Genomic DNA, 19,491 nt, shown 5'->3' with positions numbered 1-19,491 from the left:
GGAAACAATGGTGATTGTTACTGCTAGCTATTCTATATTCAAGCATGTGAATCTATGAAAGACACCCTAATACTGGAGAAGAACAATTGTTACTTACCTGTAAACAGGTGGTTCTCCAGTATTGGTGTCTTTCATAGATTCACATGCGACCCTCCCTCCTCCCTTCAGAGGCTCTCTTCTCCTCATGCACTTTACAGTCACTCTTGTGCTACGAAAATCTGAGGTGAGAAGCTCTGAGGAGAAGGTTCTAGAGAGGGGCTGACGCCTGATTGGCTGGAGTTCGGACTTACATAATGACAGAGATAGACTACAAAGGTCTTTTGTCTCTCTCCATTGTATTCCTATGGAGTTTTTCTCTTATAGGTACACTATGTGTGTTTTACACCTATATGCACTAATTATATGATTACTTATGTATATATTTTACTACATATATATATGTATATATTGCTATTTTATTTACCGTGGGACTCCCACTCCGACGACGGGGAATATTCAAGCATGTGAATCTATGAAAGACACCAATACTGGAGAACCACCTGTTTACAGGTAAGTAACAATTGTTCATACACTGCTAGCACTGGAAAAACAAATCTTAAAAATCAAGGTATTTTACTTCCGGAGGAAATTGAAGCAAAGTGCATTTTCATTTTCCAGCCTCCCCTGGAGCATGTTCTCAAGCTAGGTAGTCAAACTAGGAGAATGTACCAAGAGACTTAGAAATAAATGGAAACTGCACCTACAGTTTCCATCCTAGTGCTCAAGTGAAGTTCATTGCAGTCACCTTGATTTCTGTTTTTTCCACAACACCTCCAGGTTAGCATCTTGACAATTGACTTAGTTTTATTTTTGGTCGCGCATTCAGTGACCAGAAGCATTCTTTACCCCTTTCCTTGTGAGTGTGGTCTGTTTTTTGTTTCTAATACATGACGTGTAGTTCTGGGTAAATGTTAAACACTCAAACTATTGGAATTACCTGATTGTCTCTGAAATTAAATTATTGTAAGGAAAACCTGTTACAGCTAATTTGTGTTTTCAATGATGTATTGTAGGCTTACGAACGACCTTCAGTTCATGAACTTCTAAAGAACCCACTCCTGTCCCGTTGGACTTCTACTGAAAGAAGAGTGAGTCCAGAGAAAACGAAGCCCAAATGTACTGTACATGGCTACGGCCCATGCCCGTCCACTGATCCTTTGCCAAGGAAGGCAGCTATGACTTTCTCAAGAGGTATGACCGATTGCTGGGCTCAGTGGGGAGGGCATGTTTCAAGAATCTAACACTAATCTCAAGATGCCACATAATTAGGGGCTCTTATTGATTGGTTACCCTGAGTTTCTGCGCTTACTCGGTGGTGTGCACTCCCCCGTCCTCCCAGCAGTTGCAAGGGGGGCAGCATTTGTATCTTGATACGCAATTGAAGTGTGATTATATCAAGGGAACTGGGTGAAGAGTTGTGGGTGGGTTAACTTAGCCTGCAGGAAATGCTCCTGCAGCCACACAGGCAGTGTAGGGAATGCCTGGATAGTAAGCTTGTGTCCTCTTGGACTATGCTGGGATTCCATTTTCTGAAATCTTTTTTTTTCTGCCCTTGCTATGAGCACAGTAGAATTGTTCACAACAAGATTTCTGGCATGTGGTTACCGCTTAGAAGTTAAGGTGTTTACTGCCATGTCCTCCATTGTGCTCACTTGTCCAGCAGTCTATGGTGGTGAGATTGATGCTACCTTTTGCAGCTAGACTATGGTGTTCACTCCAGACCGCCATCTCTGGTGGATGCTGTTTGCACCTGACCCTGCAGGTAATGTGGGGAACATGGACTAGTTGGAAGCAGCCTGTTACTATGTGAAGCGGGGGGGCCTTCAGATCCCAGTTTCAGCTGGAGCAATATTGCTTGTCAGTGATCTGCAGGTAGGTATTGGACTCTGAATCGTGGTCCGCATGTGACTGGAGTGTACCATATAGACGTATAACAAACCTAATTGCTGGTCTCTGTGCTTTTCTTCTAATGTTTCCTGTAGTTTACATAACCAGGGACAGCACCAGTCTGATCTTTGGATGGTAAGTAGCAGTGCTCAGCTGGTTCCTTTGTGATGCAGTACCTTTGACTTTGGTTAGGTCTGCTCCACTAAAGCTACAGTCAGTGGTGCAAATTGTCAGGCAGATTGACCACTCACTAAGCCCCACAAGTACTCCCAACACTAGTGGAATCTAACTTGTTTGTTTGAAATCATTACAACTGTCAATCGTGGATATAGATGGTGATCTTGCATTACACACATCTGTAATATGCTGAACACCACAGTACCCAATTCTTATTTCCGATTTGGTAACTGGTGAAGCCTTGCGGAGAGGGTGGGCTCTTGACTGGAACTGGTAGACTTATTCATATGGATTTTTGAACTGCAGAGCACTATCCTGGTCACTGACCCACTGCTAAACTGCCCCATTCAATGTACTGGGATCAGTTGTGTAACTTTTCTCTGACCGCTGGCTTGTTTGGATAGCGGTTGACTGTACATGTATGTTCTTTGAACCCTACAGCAGTTTGGCTTGAGTGGGACTCTTTTTAGGCTACTGTTTTCCGGTAGTTCTCACATGAAACTTTCCCTTGGGGCATCGGGTAACTGTTTCCCAGTTGTGCCCAAAGACCATTATTGGATGAAGTATTTCATGCAAAGTTTGCTGCATTGTTTTATCAGCACCTCTGTTCCTTTGAGAGTTTGTGATCAGTAAAGTAAAACCAGGAGTCCAAAGGTAGTCTGTGCACCTCAACATGCCCCCCCCCCCCCAGGATAACGTTCTCCATAGAGCTAATGTTGTGAAAAAAGTACCAGTGTTGAACAGACATTTCACGGTCAGGACTTTTGCCCAGAAGTTACTAGCACTCCTTTCCATTGCTGCAAAGCATTCACTGATGGCTGGAGGAAGCTGTCTTGATTAGAGTTTCCTCCAAGCATACTGATCCTAGAGGTAATGCTGACCCCTCTTTATTAGGGTAGGTCCATCCTTGGAGTGCTACCTGTCGCGTATGTGGTCTAGGAGGGCCAAGGAGCTCTGTATAAACGTTAAGCTATAAGCAGACTATGCTTACCCTTTTTTCAATATATTGATTTTTAATTCGCTGCTCCTGTGCCAAATAATGTGGAATAGAGAAGTGATGTATGTTAACCAAACTGTAGCTCTACTGTATAACTACACTGGAAACAAAGTGGTGACTTTTCAGAGTAATCTTGGCCTGCAGTTCATTCAGAGTGTAGATATGTAGGCTGTGACTGCCTTTCACGTGTTGGGCTGCTTTGTAGTTGTCCAAACACTCAAATGAAACCTTGAGGAAGATGGTCAGGGTTAGACGTTGAACGCTGCATAGGAGTCATGGCGTAGAAGGTCGAGGGGGCATCCTGCCATAGTATGGTGGAGACTGAATCTGGATATGTAGTGAAGACCACATAGACCACCTAGAGTTTGGGTGAAGAAAAGGGAGTGGATATGACCACATCCCTTCCAATCCTACTGTGGAGACCATTTAATACCAAATGAAGCAGCAAAAGCGCTTTTCATGCTCTCGGACGTCAAGTAAATTAGCATGCGTTTTTTAAATTGGATTTTCAAAAAATCTATTATAAAACGGATTTCAGAATCCAGTTTGTGCGATCCATATATAGAACCCAAGTGACAGTCATCGCCATGCTGATCAGCCCCAAATTAAAGCACCCCACTAAATTTAAATCGGCTTGCCACAAACATGACGCCTGGACGGATACCACTTCCTGCTCCTTATTCCAAGGCATGGAGTTAAGTGAAGTAAATTCTCCAACTGCAAATGTGGGGAGGGATCGGTTAGTTGTGAAGTGTCAAAAGATTTCCTTTTAATGAACCCACAACTTTTTATGTGGGTTTGAAAAATGTTATCTAGGATCTGTTCAATTTGAATTTAAAAGCTGGACCCTGTCTTCACCTTCTGGGAACCCTTCTCGCCCATGCTCTACATCAACTAATAGTTGTTTTTTGTACAGTCTAAAACTATAGTCATCTTGTGTCCTAGAATACAACCCCAAATTTTATCTTCAGAAATTAATCGTGGAGTGGCAATCTTCATTTTCTCTGCATTGCACTTCAAGCTGGAAAAACGTTTTTTTTCTTCATAAAATGTACATTAACTCATTTGACTAGTTATTTCCTCAAATAGCTGCCTCTAGTGTCATGTTTTCAAATGCTAGTTATTTGATATGATTTATGAATACCCAAGTACTGTACTCGATTGTTCAAATATTTTTATTAGGCTTTTAAATTATTCAATACAGTAATACAATGCAAGGTTTTTGCACTACATATATCAGATGTAGTCATCTTAAACATTTGGTGTTAAGTAGTTTGTCTGCTGTGGCACTGTCTGTAACGGCAGCTACTTCGGTCCTCAATCATGGAGCAAGAGGAAATTTATCAAGATAAAAATAAGCTTGGGAAGTCCAACTTTGAGAGGATAGAATGAAGGGGACAATACGAGGGGAAAGCATTATTAGGAGAATGAGGGGATACTAGATGGAGGGCTGTGAGTAAGAAGTGGTGAAAAGCCAGACCCACCTCAATACTGGTTGGGGGGCTGTAAGTAGTGAGACAAGTCACCTCCATATTAGTTAGCTGGCCATGAATGAGTAGTGTGGGGCCAGGTCCACTGTATGCCCAGTTATTCCCCATCAGAAGAAGACATGCGAGCAGACTGTGTGGTGGTAGAGGGATACTCTGCTATATGCGCTTTGAATTGTATTCGCATGGTGTCCCAGGCTGCTGCTATGGGATGTTTCATTCTTTGGGCTTTCTCCCAGTGCAGCACAGAACTTTGTTTCACCCCAACGGAGCAAGGCACAACACCGCTGAAGATAGGACGGGGGCTGTTGTGCACTCAGCACATGGTTGGTATGCGCTTGGCTTGAGGAAGGGCTATATGCACCTTAAATCTTACCCTCCTTGGAGAAATGCCCTGCGTTGTAGCTTCCCAGGAGTAAAGTGTTAGCTCTGTGTAATCGTGTGTGCACGGAAAACTGGCAAGATCTGGGCACACCCAAAGCATGTGCTGAAAGTCATCTGACTGTGCTCGGCACCTGGGGCCGGCACAATCACTGGACGAGAAGACAGTTTATTCGCAGGTGTGAGGTAAGACCTATGAAGAATCATATATTGACTGTTCTTGAACTGCGGGTTTCTAGAGATAGCACGAGGAGATTAAAGTGCCACCATCCGTCCAGAGTCATGCTGGGGGCGCGCTAAATCCTCTGATTCCTGACTGAGTTGGCTCAGAGCCCACTGTGAACCCTAATAGCTCTATTAAACAAAGTGATTAGGTGTCCATCTGTTTCACAAGGTGTGTAGCGCATGCGTCACGTCATGTGTTGGTGGTTCTGTGCCAATTACTGTACTTGATACAATTACTGAGTTGTTGTACTAGTGTGAATTTGGGTCAATAATAGTGCTCATGTCAAAGTATGATTTTCAGAATTATTGCTTCCTACATTGAATGTAAACTCCTCCGTAATTCTTTCAGTACCTTCACCTGCACACCCTGTGGCGAAGAAACCTGCTCATGAGTTTCCAAGGTACAGTGAACATATATGTAGAATTGTACTGCTGACTTAATACTGTACCTTAAACTGTTACTTACCTCTTGTTTTTGGAGCATATCCTTTTACACCCAAATTGTCCTGTCTGAAACTTATATCTCAGAATTCACTGACAATGCTTGAGATGCTTGCAGAGAAGGTGCGTGCCTTCATTGTAAACTTTTATGAATTGCTACAATTAGAAATGGGTGCTCTAGTTGCCACTGGCTTTCAGGGACCTTCACTCTAGTCAGTGAATCACACAGCTAAGAACCTTCTCACCCCCTTGGTAGCTTTGTAGGAGCAGTTCAGCTCATCTGAGGCGATATGCAAAGCATTTGTACGTACATGCACAGTAACAGGGAAAACACTACAAAACAAGTCCACACCAGTTTTGAAAAACTGCCAATATTTATCTGAATAAAACAAGACTAAAACGACCAATCCAACGCACGCAAGTAAAGAAATCCTTTTTCAAATGTTAAATAAGTTGTCAATAGAAATCCATGGATGAGTTTCTTGTAGTACAAAGTATATTTGGTGAGTCAAAATTCAAAGACTAAATGGGTGCAGGGAAGGTGAGGCGCCGGAAAAGCAAAGTGATGCGTCAGTTCCTAACTGCCAAGGGAGGTGATGCGTCTGGCCGTGACTGCCAGGCAGGGGAGGTGATGTTTCGTGCCACCCTCCTTTAAGATGGCAGGGACTGAAAGATGTGCTTCACCTTGGCTCCCCCAACTTGGGGGTGGAGTTGGCATATGTGAGCACACCTATTCTCCTAATTGTTCATGTCGGTTTTCCCTCCCAAAGTGGGGGTGTAAACCAGGGGCTGCTGTATGCTAGCAGCAGAGGCTGGGGGTTGCATTGCAAAGGCGGCAGGCCTTTGAAGCTTCCCTCTTTGAGCACTGGCCCATACTGAGGTAGTAGGTGTGACACCTCTGCCCCAGGTGTGCACAGTTTCTGGTGCCAGAGAGCAGGGGATCTCTACCCAGGGCTCAAACATGTCTGGGGGTGGCTGCCTGCTTGCAGCCAGTCAGACCACACCAGTGTCTGTAGGTTTTCTGGGGTCATCTCGGAGATGCCCTCTGGTTACATGGCACAAATCCCACACTGACATCGGTGTGGATTTATTGTAAGGAGTAGTTTGGTACCAAACACTTGTGTGTTCAGTGAAGCCAACATGGTGCTGTGTCACTCAAGTTGTTGAGATTCCAACTCGTGTAATATTAATGGCTTCCCTGACACTTACAATATTAGGGAATGGACTACAAATATTGAATGGACGTATCTGCTCATGCAGATATGCCCTCACCTGTGGTATAGTGAACCCTGGCTTAAGGCTGTGAGGCCTGCTAGAGGGGTGATTTACCTTTGCCTTCAAGCAGTGCTGGCTGGCTTGGCACCCAGGCAGGGCGCCATGTAGACTGTCGTTTTCTCCCTCACAGAGACATTCAAGCTGTCGGGGCAGTGGCAAGGTCCCAGTAGGGGCAGGGTGGAGGGGCAAAGTAGCACCAGAGGGTGCCAGGGGGGCCCTCAGCCCTAGGTACACAGCTTACCATTAACTAGGGACTTACAGGGGGTGGAAGTACACATTTGAATTTGTTTTTAAGGAAGCAGTGGCACAGGGGACGTGGCTGGCAGGGACCCTGTGCACTAAAATTGAAACCACCTCAATCAGGCAAAAAGTGGGGGCTAACCATGAAATAAGACACACTTTCTTACAGGTCCCATGGATCCACAGAGACCCCAGCTAGGTTACCATCAGTGGGTCTGCCCTTCCACTTTGTGTCTCCCGAACCTGCTTCAGAATTGGTTGACTCCATAGCTGATTCTACACCCAGCACTGCAATCTATGCCAGTTCCCATACTGGCTTGGCAAAAGGATGTCTAGCCCTTAGTTCTGTATGACTCTGAAAGCATATCAGCTGCCTGTGACTTCTTTTCCTAAGCACCCAGTCTGCTTTTGATTCTGACTTACAAAAGCCAACCTTTCCTATAGGCTGTTCTCCAGTACTTCAACAGGACTCTGACCAGAGGCAACAATTTCTTTTAAATATTTTCCCCCACATTATATATATTTAATAGCTTCCTCCCTGATGCAGAATTAGTTTCCTCACTTAGTCCTTCTACAGAAGTCCACTTCCTTCACCATGGTGATTAGAAGGGCAGCCTAAATTTACAACCACCTCAGTCGAAGTAGCTACAGTCCTCACAGGGGAGATGCAACCATCCGAACCGCTGCTGCCTTTTTAACAAGGCCCTCTCGTACACTTGGTCAAAAACTTGTTTCTGTCCACCAGTGAACAGAATAAGGGCACGTTGCCATAGGCCAGGTTCAGGTGACCCTGCCTTTTTCGCACCATTTTATTTGGGAGATCCTGGTTGTTCAGAACTTCACCAGGAGAGATTACCGCAATTCCTTCCCTTTGACCCCACCGGACGGAGTCCGAATGGAGGCATTTGGTAAGTTTTTCCTCTGCGAGCCATAGCCTTGGGTCACTCCAAGCCAGCTGCTTGCTGGAATATTTTTGCGCATTATGGCACTCAGTTCCTGAAATTTCTACCTGCAGTCCCAGAGTAATTTCGAGCCATTTTGCCTCCTCCTTTTAGGATGAGGATGGCTAGGATGCGACCCAGTATTTCATAAAGTCTGACCTTGATTAAACAGATTGCTTAGCTAGAGCACTTGGTACTAACATGGTGCTCCGATGCCTCCTGTGGATGAGATGTACAGGCTTATGATGTTCAGGCATTGCTCATGAATATGCATTTGATGGATCTCGCCTCTTTTAAAAACACTGCTATTGAGTGCTTTAAGATATATTGAGCTACTGCACACCTTCTTTCCACACCCACAGGCAGGATCAACAACCATTTCTCAATTTTCAAGGCATTGCTCAGAGCTTTGCTTACAGACCATGTCAAGGTCCACCCCAACAGGCACCCCAATCATTTCAGGTTCAGGATGGGTGACCTGACTATTATCAAGCCCCCCTAGATGCTTGCGATTTCACACAGCTGGTCAGGGAACCCACACATAGAGCAGGCCATACACTGGATGCAATTTTTTTCTAATGACTCCCGGATCATGACAGGCCCACCGGAACAGCTAGTTTGGACTGACCACTTAGCAGTACCTATCGTACTTACCACCTCAAGAGTTTTCTTCAAGAGAATGTAAGCGACATTACAAAAATCTCTAATGAATCCCTGGCCCCGTTTTTCGGAACCTTTTCCCTGACTTCAGACCCAGAGAAGGCAGCCTCGGAACTAGCCAACTGCATTTCTGGGGCTGTGGATATTTTGGCTCCTGCCACCCCTAGGTATGCTGCGAGGCGTAAACCCTCTGCCCCGTGGTTTGGGGAGCAACTTAGGCTGATGAGACAAGGATGTAGAAGACAGGAAAGACAGTGGAGGAGGACATGGGACACTAAGGAAAGAGCTGTACAAAAGTTCCCTAAAGATTTATAAGACCTCAGTTATCAAAACCAAACCAGACCACTTCTCCAACATTACTACATCCTTGACATCATCTAGGGAACTTTTCAAAATCGTAGATTCCTTCTGCTCATTACAGACACCTGATCCTATAATAGGCTCTCAGGAGCTCTGTGACAACATCTCAAGCTTCTTTCACACGAAAATTGTAGACATTTCCATGCAATTGGAAATACAGAGGAAGCGTCTGGGAACACATATAGCCACGGATCTGTCAATTTTAGAAACATGGTCAAAGGATCCTGACAAGACCCTTACCAAATTCCCTCCTGTCACTCTGGAAAATCTTAACCTCCTGCTGAATAGGACGAAGTCCTCCTCTCCCTTGGATCCATGTCCGCTTAAAACTCTGAAGGAATGCAGGGACACCTTCCTTCCCTACATCCTGGAGGTTATGAATAGTGCTTTAGAGCACGGTGTATTTCCCTCGGCTTGGAAGAGGGCCATCTTCAGGCCGTTACTGAAGAAACTCTCTTTGGATCCTGCAGTGCTAAAAAACTTTAGACCTATTTCTCTTCTACCTGCCCCAGCTAAAATGCTTGAGATGCACCTGAACCATCATCTGTCCGCCTTCCTGGACTCCTCTGGATTCCTTGATCAGACTCAACATGGTTTCAGAAAATTACACAGCACAGAGTCTGCACTCACTGTTGTGACCAACAACATCAGGATGAAGATAGACAAAGGACAGACCACGATGCTGGTCTTATTGGATCTGACTGCTGCATTCGACACCCTTTCTCCCTCAGTCTTAACATCTCGACTGAGGGAGTTGGGGGTGCAGGGGCCCGACCTTAACCTTCTATCCTCCTTTCTAGAGCTTAGGGAACAGAGGGTCCAAATGGGCAAATACCTCTCCCCTGTAAAGTCCTTGCAATGTGGGGTGCCACAAGGGTCGGCTCCAAGTCCGACCCTATTCAACATCTATGTGGCCCTATTCAACATCTATGTGGCCCAACTTGCTAGACTAGTAAGATCTCGGGGGATGGAGGTAGTGTCGTATGCAGACACTCAGATCCTGGTGTCCCTGTCACGGTCGGCCAGCACCACAGCGTTCAGCTTCAGGAGTTGCATGCAATCGGTTGCCGATTGGATGACTCTCAATTCCTTGAAGCTGAATGGCGACAAGACCGAGGTGCTGATATTCGGAAAGGACAGGGTCGCCTGGTCGAGTGAATGGTGGCGCCATCACTGGGAACCTGTCCGACCCCTTCAGTCTGCAAGAAACCTGGGGGTCATCTTTGACATTGAGCTGGCCATGAACCTACAGATCAATAGAACTGTAGCTACCTGCTGGGGAGTTCTAAAAATCCTTCGCAGAATAGCTCACTACTTATCCCCGCAGGCAAGAAAACAAACAGTGGTAGCATTGGTTGGATCTCGCTTAGATTATTGCAATGCGCTATACACTGAGATTAACAAGGGATTGGTACATCGCCTGCAAGTAACACAGAATGCAGCAGCGATTTGTTCTGGACCTTCCTTGCTCCGCCTCCACCACATTAGCCAGGAAGAATCTTCATTGGCTACCCATTGAGCAACGCATCTTTTAAAATTACTTGCCTAGTCCAAAAGGCTCTTACAGCAGGACCGGCCGACGGACTGGGATCTCTGCTTTCTAACTATGTACCCAGCAGATGTCTCAGATCTTCTCAACAGAACCTCCTTGTTATACCCCGCATTAAAAAGACAAGATGGGGAGGTAGAGCCTTTGCATCAGTGGCCCCCCGACTATGGAATGCTCTCACCTGCGAGCTCAGGGCCCTTTCATCCTTGCCCATCTTTAAGAGCTCTCAAGACCTGGTATTTTGGGAAAGCCTATTAAGCATTGCATGGTTATTCAATATATTATGTTAGGCGCCTTGATGCCCATTGGGCTGAGTTTTGCGTGTTATAAATTTATTTTCAAGCCCTCAGGGACAGCAATCCTCCCAGTCCAGAGTCCAACAGCAGCCTCCAAGCCTTTTTAGTTAACCCTTGGTGGCACACGACTCCTGTGGGAAGCAGGATCATATATTTTCTCCTCTAATGGAAGCAATTATATTTGACAGATGGGCCTGGCAGGTAGCCTCATTGGATTATTCCTTTCTGCCGGATCTTGCACTCTTATTGGAGCAGCTTTTGGTGGACCACAAGGCTGTTTTTATTGTGGTAAATACAGGCTTTTTGGGGGGAAAATGAGCCTGCCACTGAAATCAAAGCTGAATAATGCTACCAATATTTTCTTGTTCCAAAAATGTTTGAGACATCTGTCCTATTCTAGACGTCAGCCCCACGCCCCTTTAATTTCTTCCTGCGGAAGGGTAAAGTGAAGATGCTCATGCTGACCTAGGTTCTACATGCTCTATTTACCTGAAACTTGGATGGTGGGCTGCTCTTGAAGGATGCCTGTTTCTGTTTTCCTGTCCTGTAGGCATGCGGTCTCTACATGCTCTATTTACCAGAGACTTGGATGGTGGGCTGCTCTTGAAGGATGCCTGTTTGTTTTCCTGTCCTGTAGGCATGCGGTCTATCTCCGGTTCAAGGTGGGCCATGAGCAGTTTCAGTTTATTTTCCTTTGCGGCCTCACCAGTGTCCCTTGAGCGGTCACACAGGTGATTGTGGTAGTCTCTGCCCTTATTCGGAGGTTTAGGGTACTAGTATTGCTCTACCTCGACAACTCTCTGAAGGCTTCCTAGCCTCAGTCAGACGTGGACCACTTCAGACAACCCAGACAACCATTGTTACATTGCCAGGGTTCACAATCAACCAGCCAAAATCTCATCTGAATAATTTGCAAAGGCTTCTACGTCTACGATGCGCTTCTGTTCCAGTCCAGTGTATTCCGGCTCTGAACCCACATTTCAACCTGTCCTGGGGATCGCGCTGAGGCTTCTTGGTCAAATGGCCTCTGGCATGGTCAACCAGCAGGATGCCGGATAGCACATGCATGCTTTGTAGAAAAATTGAATGTCTCCATGTTCCAGTACCTAGGGATCCTGTAACCCATCCAGGTTTGGGAGGAGACTACAAAAGATCATTGCCCCACCCAGAATGGATTGTAGTGACTGTCTCTTTGGGGCGAGAGGTCATTTGGGAGGGATGGAGATCAGAGGACTCTGGTCTCTGGCAGAGTCCAAATTCCACATTAACTTGTTGGAGTTGCAGACCGCTTGCTTGGTGTTGAAAGGCTTCCTACCGTCCATTTAGAGGCTGGTTCTGACATGGTGTATTGCAACAAGTGGGGTGGAGTCTTTGCCTCTGTGACAGGAGGCCCTGCACCGTTGGAAGTGTCTGGGTTTGCAGGGTCTCACCCTGATAATGCAGGACATGGGGTGGGGTAGGATCTTTAAACTCAACAGGTGATGAATGTTAATGATGCCTAGTGGATCACAAGTGGCAGCTTCATCAGGAGGTGGAGCAGGGCATCTTGCAGCAATGGGGATAACCCTGGCTTGATCTCTTCACTACCACAGAACCTGCATTGTTCACTTTTGTATAATGGAATTCTCAAGAAGTTACTCTCCTGGAGATGCATTCAGTTTAGAATAGGACACCGCATTCCTCTATGCTCGCTTGCCACTACCTATCTCTTCCCCGGAGCTTTGAAGATCAAGAATGACCATCTTAGTGGCTCCAGATTGGGCCAAGAGTGGTACTAGAAATTCGAGGCATGAGCATATGACCTCTAATCAAGCTACTGCCTCCAATCTTCTGTCGAAGCACCAGTTCAGGGTTTTGCATCTCAGACTTCAGTTTACATCTCCATGTGTGGAAATTGAGCAGCAGCAGTTGGCTGCCTCGCAAAATAGTTGGCATTATCTTGACAGCCTTCTACAACATTTCTTTATACCAGACAATGGGACTGGTTTATGGCTTTATTGTGGCCCTGTAACTCTGCCCCGTTGTAGGCCAAACTGTTGGGGTCACTGTTTGTTTGCCACGGCAAGGACTTTCGGTGGGCTTCTTTGCCATTTCAGCCTTTTTGCAGTTACTGGACCAGATGTCTTTGTTTAAATCACCTATTGAGATTTTCTGCAAAGCCTTGGTTCCCCCAAAGCGTCTTGATGCCTCAACATTTTTATCCTTACTTCGTTTGTGTATCAAGTTTGAACCTTTACACACATCCCCTGCATCTTTTCACCTTGCTAAGTTTTTTTTTTTTGTTTTTATCACCTCGTCAAATGAGTGAGCTTCAAGCTCTTTTGGTACAGTCTCCCTACACCACCACCAAATTGGTGCTGCAGCCTTTCTGCTGAAGGTTTACTCTCTCGTCAACCAGTCCTCACACTCCTGATCTTTGCTTCACCTTGTCCCTCGAAAGAGGATGAGACCTCATTTGGATCCTAAAAGAGAACTGAACTTTAACATTGATTGCACCAAAGGCCATCTGGACTACTATCTGCTCTTTGTACGGTAGTCTGGGGAGAAGAAAGTAATGGCAATGCTAAAGAGGGCACCATGCAGGTGTATAGCCCTCTGCATCAAGCTCTCCATGTTGGCCAAGAAGCAGCCTCCTGAAGGATTGAGGGCACCCAGAAGCAAGCCTGGTACTCCTGCACTAGCATGCAGATAGCCACCTAGCAGCTGAGAAATATCTAGGACAGGAAATCACTGCACGCATTCGCAAAGCACTGCTCCCTTGTCAGCCGCAACTGACAGCAAGGGCATTTTGTCTGTTTGCTCTTGCAGAACTTCTTGGTCTGAGGAGTTTACAGAACCACCACAGAGGGAGATAAAAGTGGATGAGGGGCAAATAAAATGGACTGAGGGGGTAAGTAGCAGAGGAAGAGGGCCGCTCACATGGGGGGGGGGGGGGGGGGGGAAGCATACAAGGGATAAAGCAACATGGTGGAGACTAGAGGAAAAGCGCACTCTAGAGCTGGGAAAACACATGCTCTCAAGGAGGCTTAACTAAAATAAATTCCCTAAACGCGAACAGTGGGAGAATATATGCCAGCCAATCCAAGAATAAAGAGCCTGTCCTCCATTGGAGGCACAAACGCAACAGGAAGTCAAGCCAACAAATGAAGTAACCACATGAGAAGCCCGTCATTGGTAAGCAATGCGGAGGCTATAAGCCCTATAAGTTTTTGGTAAGTCCACAATAAATGCCTACACCTTTGTAGTGTAAGATAACTCCCACTTTCACTGTGAATAATCAACTTAATTGAAGTCTTCGATGTCTGTTTTTTGTTTGTTTTTTTTAACCCCTTCGATGCTGCGCAGATTCCGCCGCTGTGCTGACGGAATCTTGCGCGGGTGTGGTCATGACGGAATGGTTCCGTCATGAGCACAGCTCAACCGTGGGTCATGACGGAACTATTCCGTCATGAGCACCGAAGGGGTTAAACGAAAAACCTTATTTTTTTTTTTTTTAACAATTCTATTGACCACCCTTTAGTTCAGAATTATTGGCTTCCTTTGTATTACCTTGACGCTGTCGCCTGGTTTACCATAAAATTATTTATTACGGTCGTCACCGACATGTGTACAGCTGTTCTATGCATAGCGCAGAGGATTTCTTCCCTCACTTTCTAAACAGGAGTTGGTGTATGTTTAGTACAGGAGCAGATGTTCCAGTACTACTTTGCACCAATGCAGTATCCTTATGTAGCTAATGCTGCAGATTTCTAGAGTTTAGGGTGCCATATTGTTTACAATGTAACTGCATGTTACTGTGATATGATGCTGTAAGGAATGTTAACAGGCATCTGAGTGTTGGAATGAATGCAGTGTTTAGCCAGCTTATAGCTTTTTTGTTTTGCTTGACCATGTTGCCACCCAGCAGTCAAGTGTCAGTTATCGTCTGAAAAAGGACTGTACAAATCTTTATCTGCTCTCCATTAAAGTCTGTAGTAAAAGCCAAAATGTTGCTCCAAAAAGAGCCAATGTAATCAGTATAGATGCTTTACAAGCCCCAACACCAACCTTTATGTGGGTTGGGGGGCGGGGGATCATTGAGATAGCCGAAAGAGAAGCCTATACAGATTGAGAACAGCATTTCCATCCACGTAGTCACAACCATGGAGGGCTTCGCTACCGTGGCAATGGTTGTCAGAAATTTGGCTTTGTAAACCTCTAGTAATGGGAGAAGCTAATAACCTATCTTCTGTAAAGAAAAAGGCTGCAAGAAGAGGTTCCGCGTTCAGCTTTGGATTTAATTTGCTCCCTATGCTGCTGGTAGATACCTTTTTATGTCATACTTGATCCCAGATACTTATTCTGTATTGTTGATTAGTTTGTGATCGATAAAACTCCAGGGTCCCTCTGGCTTTGTTTTTTTTTGTTCTTTTAATACTGAAATTAAGTTTTATTTAAATTTGCAGCTTGTTCTCCATGGAATAAAAAGTAAGCTGGTATAGCAGCTTCTGTAGGCCCACCTTGGTTCTGCTAAAGAGCAATATCTGCATATAACATGCTTGCCAGTTGGCCAGAATCTGGAAGCATGGGCATTTATCTAGTCCAGATCTTGCATGAGGTCTGCCAGAATGCATATAAGTTGCCAGGGTATGCCCAGACGTGGGTCCCTTGCTCACTTTGCCACTGGATTCAAGCTAGCTTGGCTGATGAGGGCTGTTAGCCCGAAACCGGTCCCAGGAGGCTTGTTTCTGGTCAAGCAAAGACATGGCTTGACAGTTTGGACTGGACTGTTCCCATAAGACAGAGTCAAGACTGATTTGCATATAGCTGTCTGAACTTGGGTGGCAAACTGAGCTAAAGAACAATGATGGATTCAACCCAGATCTGTGACACTGGGTTAGTGTCTGAAAAGTTTCAGCGCTCCGTCCATCTTGTTTGCCGAGTATAAATAACACCAGGGCTAAAACAACCCTGCTTGAGACCAGTTATCGGAATCTGGCAAGAAAGCCTTGTTCCATCCCTATTTCTATCTGGATCCAGGTCTGTGTGAAGTTGTATTGCCTTAAATATCATCTTTGGAGTCCCTCCCCAGGCCCCCCCAAACTAGCAAGTTTTGACCAAAGCTTCATCCTATCTACACTATCAAATGAGGTCTTTAAATCCATGAAACAGACATGCAGGTAGTTTTTCCAGTAGTGGCTCAATGGGGGTCCTCAGGAGTGAAAGGTTTGGGAACCACTGCGCTATCTACAAAAAAATTATAGAATAGGCCACTCCTAATTTGGTCTAATTTATGAGATGTGGAGCTTTACTAAAGCAGCTATCCAACTTAAAAAAAAATCTAAATATGGTATATTTTCCCAGTAGAGAACATGTGCAGGCTATTGGAATTTATAGTATGTGCACGTCCACTGTGGTATTTTTGCTCTGGGAACAAAAACGAACAATGAAACGTTAAAGTAGAATTAGGCCTTAGCAACGAAGATCACCTTTAGAACCGGTTTTAAAAGCTAGGGTGCTATGATGCAGAAGGCTGTCTATGCAACATAGTTGTTTAAAATCTGGCAACATCTAGTGAAATGCGATGGCAATGCAAAGTGCGTCCATGGTAGAGTATAAGGTAGGGTAGTAGATCAGTGGTAGGAAGATCTTGAGGCCCTAGAACAGGGACAAATGAAAGAGGAAGGTAGAGGGAGTCCTGCCCTTAAACGTGCCAGAGCTCATGTGATCGGGTAGCTGCCAAAAGTTAGTTAAATAGTAAATTGCAATATCTTTGCATGGTCTGACCTTGTGGCTGTAGAGCAGATTAGTATTCCTGATTGCCAACTAGACATCCTCATTTTAGTATTTCCAAACATGCCACTGAGCCAGACATTGTTGGTGACATTGCATGTGTGGATCGAGGCATACAGCAAGATCCTTAACGGCTACTCATCCTTTGCAGAACTGGAGTAGCTAATGGGCCCTTAATGGGTGTGAATAGATGTGGGCTGCTCAATATTTTTTCAAAGGTCAAAAATTTGCCATTTTGCATTTTCAAATTCTCTGGAATTAAGATACTGATACACTTCTGCGTTTCTGAAAGTAGGTCTTGGGACAAGATCACCATCCGTTTCTGCACCCTCCATAATTGGAGTTTGAAGAAGTTCAATTCTGGCCATGGGTCCTGAAATGTTAGGAGGGCAGCACTTTTTGCATAGGTGGAGATCACCGCACTGTCACGAAGACTGTTTTTGAACTTCTTGGGGTACGGCCAGTATAAATGTTGAACCCTGCATGCTTAATAAAAGAATGTTGTAGAGTCTTGCATTGATGTCGTGGGAATGAAGCAACGGGTTAATCAGTATCTGACTCACAAAGGTGTATGTGTTCTTGGATATCTCTTGGGAGATTAGCATCCAAAAGTTTTACACCTAAATGTCAGGCTACAGCAGTGGAGGGGTGTAATCCTCTAATTTTGTAAATGTTGAAGATTGGTGCGTGTAATCAGGAATGTAGTGTGAGCATCCTGCACTTTGTGGTAGGTTAGAGCGGTTTGGATAGCTTATATGGAAATTGTTAGGGGCGGCACTACAAAACATGTAAAATGCTGTGGATGGCTCTGGCAATGATTGGCAGCCATTGATGCAGGTGGTTGGTGGGCTGTGGCTATTGAAGTGAATGAGACTGGTGCCTCGGGTGCTAGATCAAACTACTAGAAGACTTGACCAATTCGGTTTCTTGTGGTAATTTTCAAGTTTATTTTGCCTCGACTCACCAGCTTGTATTCTGTGGGGTTTGTATAGTCTTTGTTGGTTGCGCAAGTTTATGCATGCATTTAAATGAGCTGTTGGATGATGTAGGAAAGACTACAAAACACTTCCAACACTGCAAAAAGTTGACCTTGCATAAATAACTCCCTATTTAAATTAGTCCTGCTCTTAAATTAGAAATTCCCCTCGTAAGCTGCAAAACAAGTTAAAATTATAAAATAACAGTGCGAAAATTATGCTGAATATTTTGCTGGAGTAAGGAATCTAATGTGGTTATATTCCTGATGGGAACTTTATGTAAGTTGACTATTTTGGAGTTTTTTGCAAAGGTTTTGCAGTCTGGTTTTTACAAAGGATGTGGCAGTGTCATGTACATGGGTGAATGCATGCGTCTAAAGGGAGAACAATGGGAGTCTGTTTCAATGGGAAGTCTGCATCTTTAATTTATGCAAGGTTCTGTACGAGTCTGTGCAAGATTGGGGGTGGGTGGAGAACTAGATGCACGCCTTGTACTTGGATGGTGTGGGAGCTTGGCACGTATAAGGCTGGTCAAATGCAGTGACAATCTTCACTTGTGCACACATTGCACACAGTAAATTGAATTCTAACCTGTGTTGACCATAGGATTGTCCATTATAAACGTAATGGAATACAAATACCCCTTAAACTCTGCCAAGGTCAGGCTGAGCAGATGTAGAATCTTCAGTTTTTGTTATTCTCACATGGCCCAAGTGGACAATATAGTCCCATCTGTCGCACCGCCCCCACCTCTGAAAGATTGACGTTTTTCCAAATGATTTAAAATGGTGGTAATCTGTGGCCCTCAGAGGACTGGATTACAGGTGATATTTCTAAGCGATTGGTAGCACCACCTTACAGTTTGTCGTCCCCTCCCCAAATCTGGTAGCATAAACACTTAGCAGTTGTTTCCAAAGACCTTTCCCATTCTGTAAACAAATGGTTACCCAGCTGACTAGGGCTGTGGGCACACTAGACTCCTATTCAGTTTGTTTTAATCAACTAGGTTCTGTTCGACACCAGCATGCTTGTGTAACAACGAACAGTAAAACTGAACAACCACAGAGCAAGGTCCAATCTTAACTATTTATTTTTCTTTTGGAAAATAGATTGCCGTACACCCCTACCAGGAAACACTGTTGCTGTGGAACTCACCGGTGCTGCGCACAATCGCCCAGAGTGGAGAGAGTCAAATATTGATCTGCTTTTTTTTTCCTTTTTTAAGGAGTCAAATATTGATTTGCTTTTTTTTTCCTTTTTTAAGGACTCCTTTTTCAAACACTGAGCAAAATCATCACTGGATATTTAAAGAAAATAATTAGGAAAAAAAGGACTTTGTACATTTTTTTTATATTGTAATTTCACTCCTATTGACGACAAATTATGTATCTAACCTGCTCTGCATAATTTTTATATGTAATTTAAAAATAATTTAAATGTTTGTACAGAGTTATATTTTATTAGTGTTTTTAAAGCACTACCCTTAAAGTGTAATTTATATATTTCAATAAAGTAATTAACATTGTTTTTGACTCTGAGCAATTTTATCCTCTGCAAAAAAATGAGCATTGTGTGGAATGTTGAGATTATTGGCAGTAATTGGTATTTAAAATATGGTTTGTCGAGTAATATCCTTGAATTTTGAGGGGGTAATTGTCTTTAAATCATCACCAAAACATTCAGGAATGGGAGACTAATTTAGCACTTTTGAGAACATCTCTACCACACTCCAAAGGTTTCTGCAGCCTCTCATACAAACTGGTGGCAAAAGTTAGTTGTCTAGATTA

At 44.5% G+C, this 19,491-nt stretch overlaps 1 protein-coding gene across 1 annotated transcript in view; it reads left to right on the top strand.

The window, feature by feature from the left end:
- The window catches only part of LOC146821824 (serine/threonine-protein kinase Nek2-like), a 95,361-nt gene extending 76,132 nt beyond the window's left edge, over positions 1-19,229 (top strand). Inside the window, exons 6-8 of the mRNA XM_085609384.1 lie at positions 1,053-1,230; positions 5,543-5,594; positions 18,814-19,229. Of these exons, the coding sequence (XP_085465510.1) occupies positions 1,053-1,230; positions 5,543-5,594; positions 18,814-18,904 (321 nt within the window). The 3' untranslated portion in view covers positions 18,905-19,229. The remainder of the gene's footprint in view (positions 1-1,052; positions 1,231-5,542; positions 5,595-18,813) is intronic.
- Positions 19,230-19,491: the final 262 nt, after the last annotated feature.

Source organism: Triturus cristatus, chromosome 6, assembly GCF_964204655.1.
Source record: "Triturus cristatus chromosome 6, aTriCri1.1, whole genome shotgun sequence".
Lineage (NCBI taxonomy): Eukaryota > Metazoa > Chordata > Amphibia > Caudata > Salamandridae > Triturus > Triturus cristatus.
The sequence above is the reverse complement of the archived record's forward strand: the minus strand, read 5'-3'. Positions and strand labels throughout refer to the sequence as shown.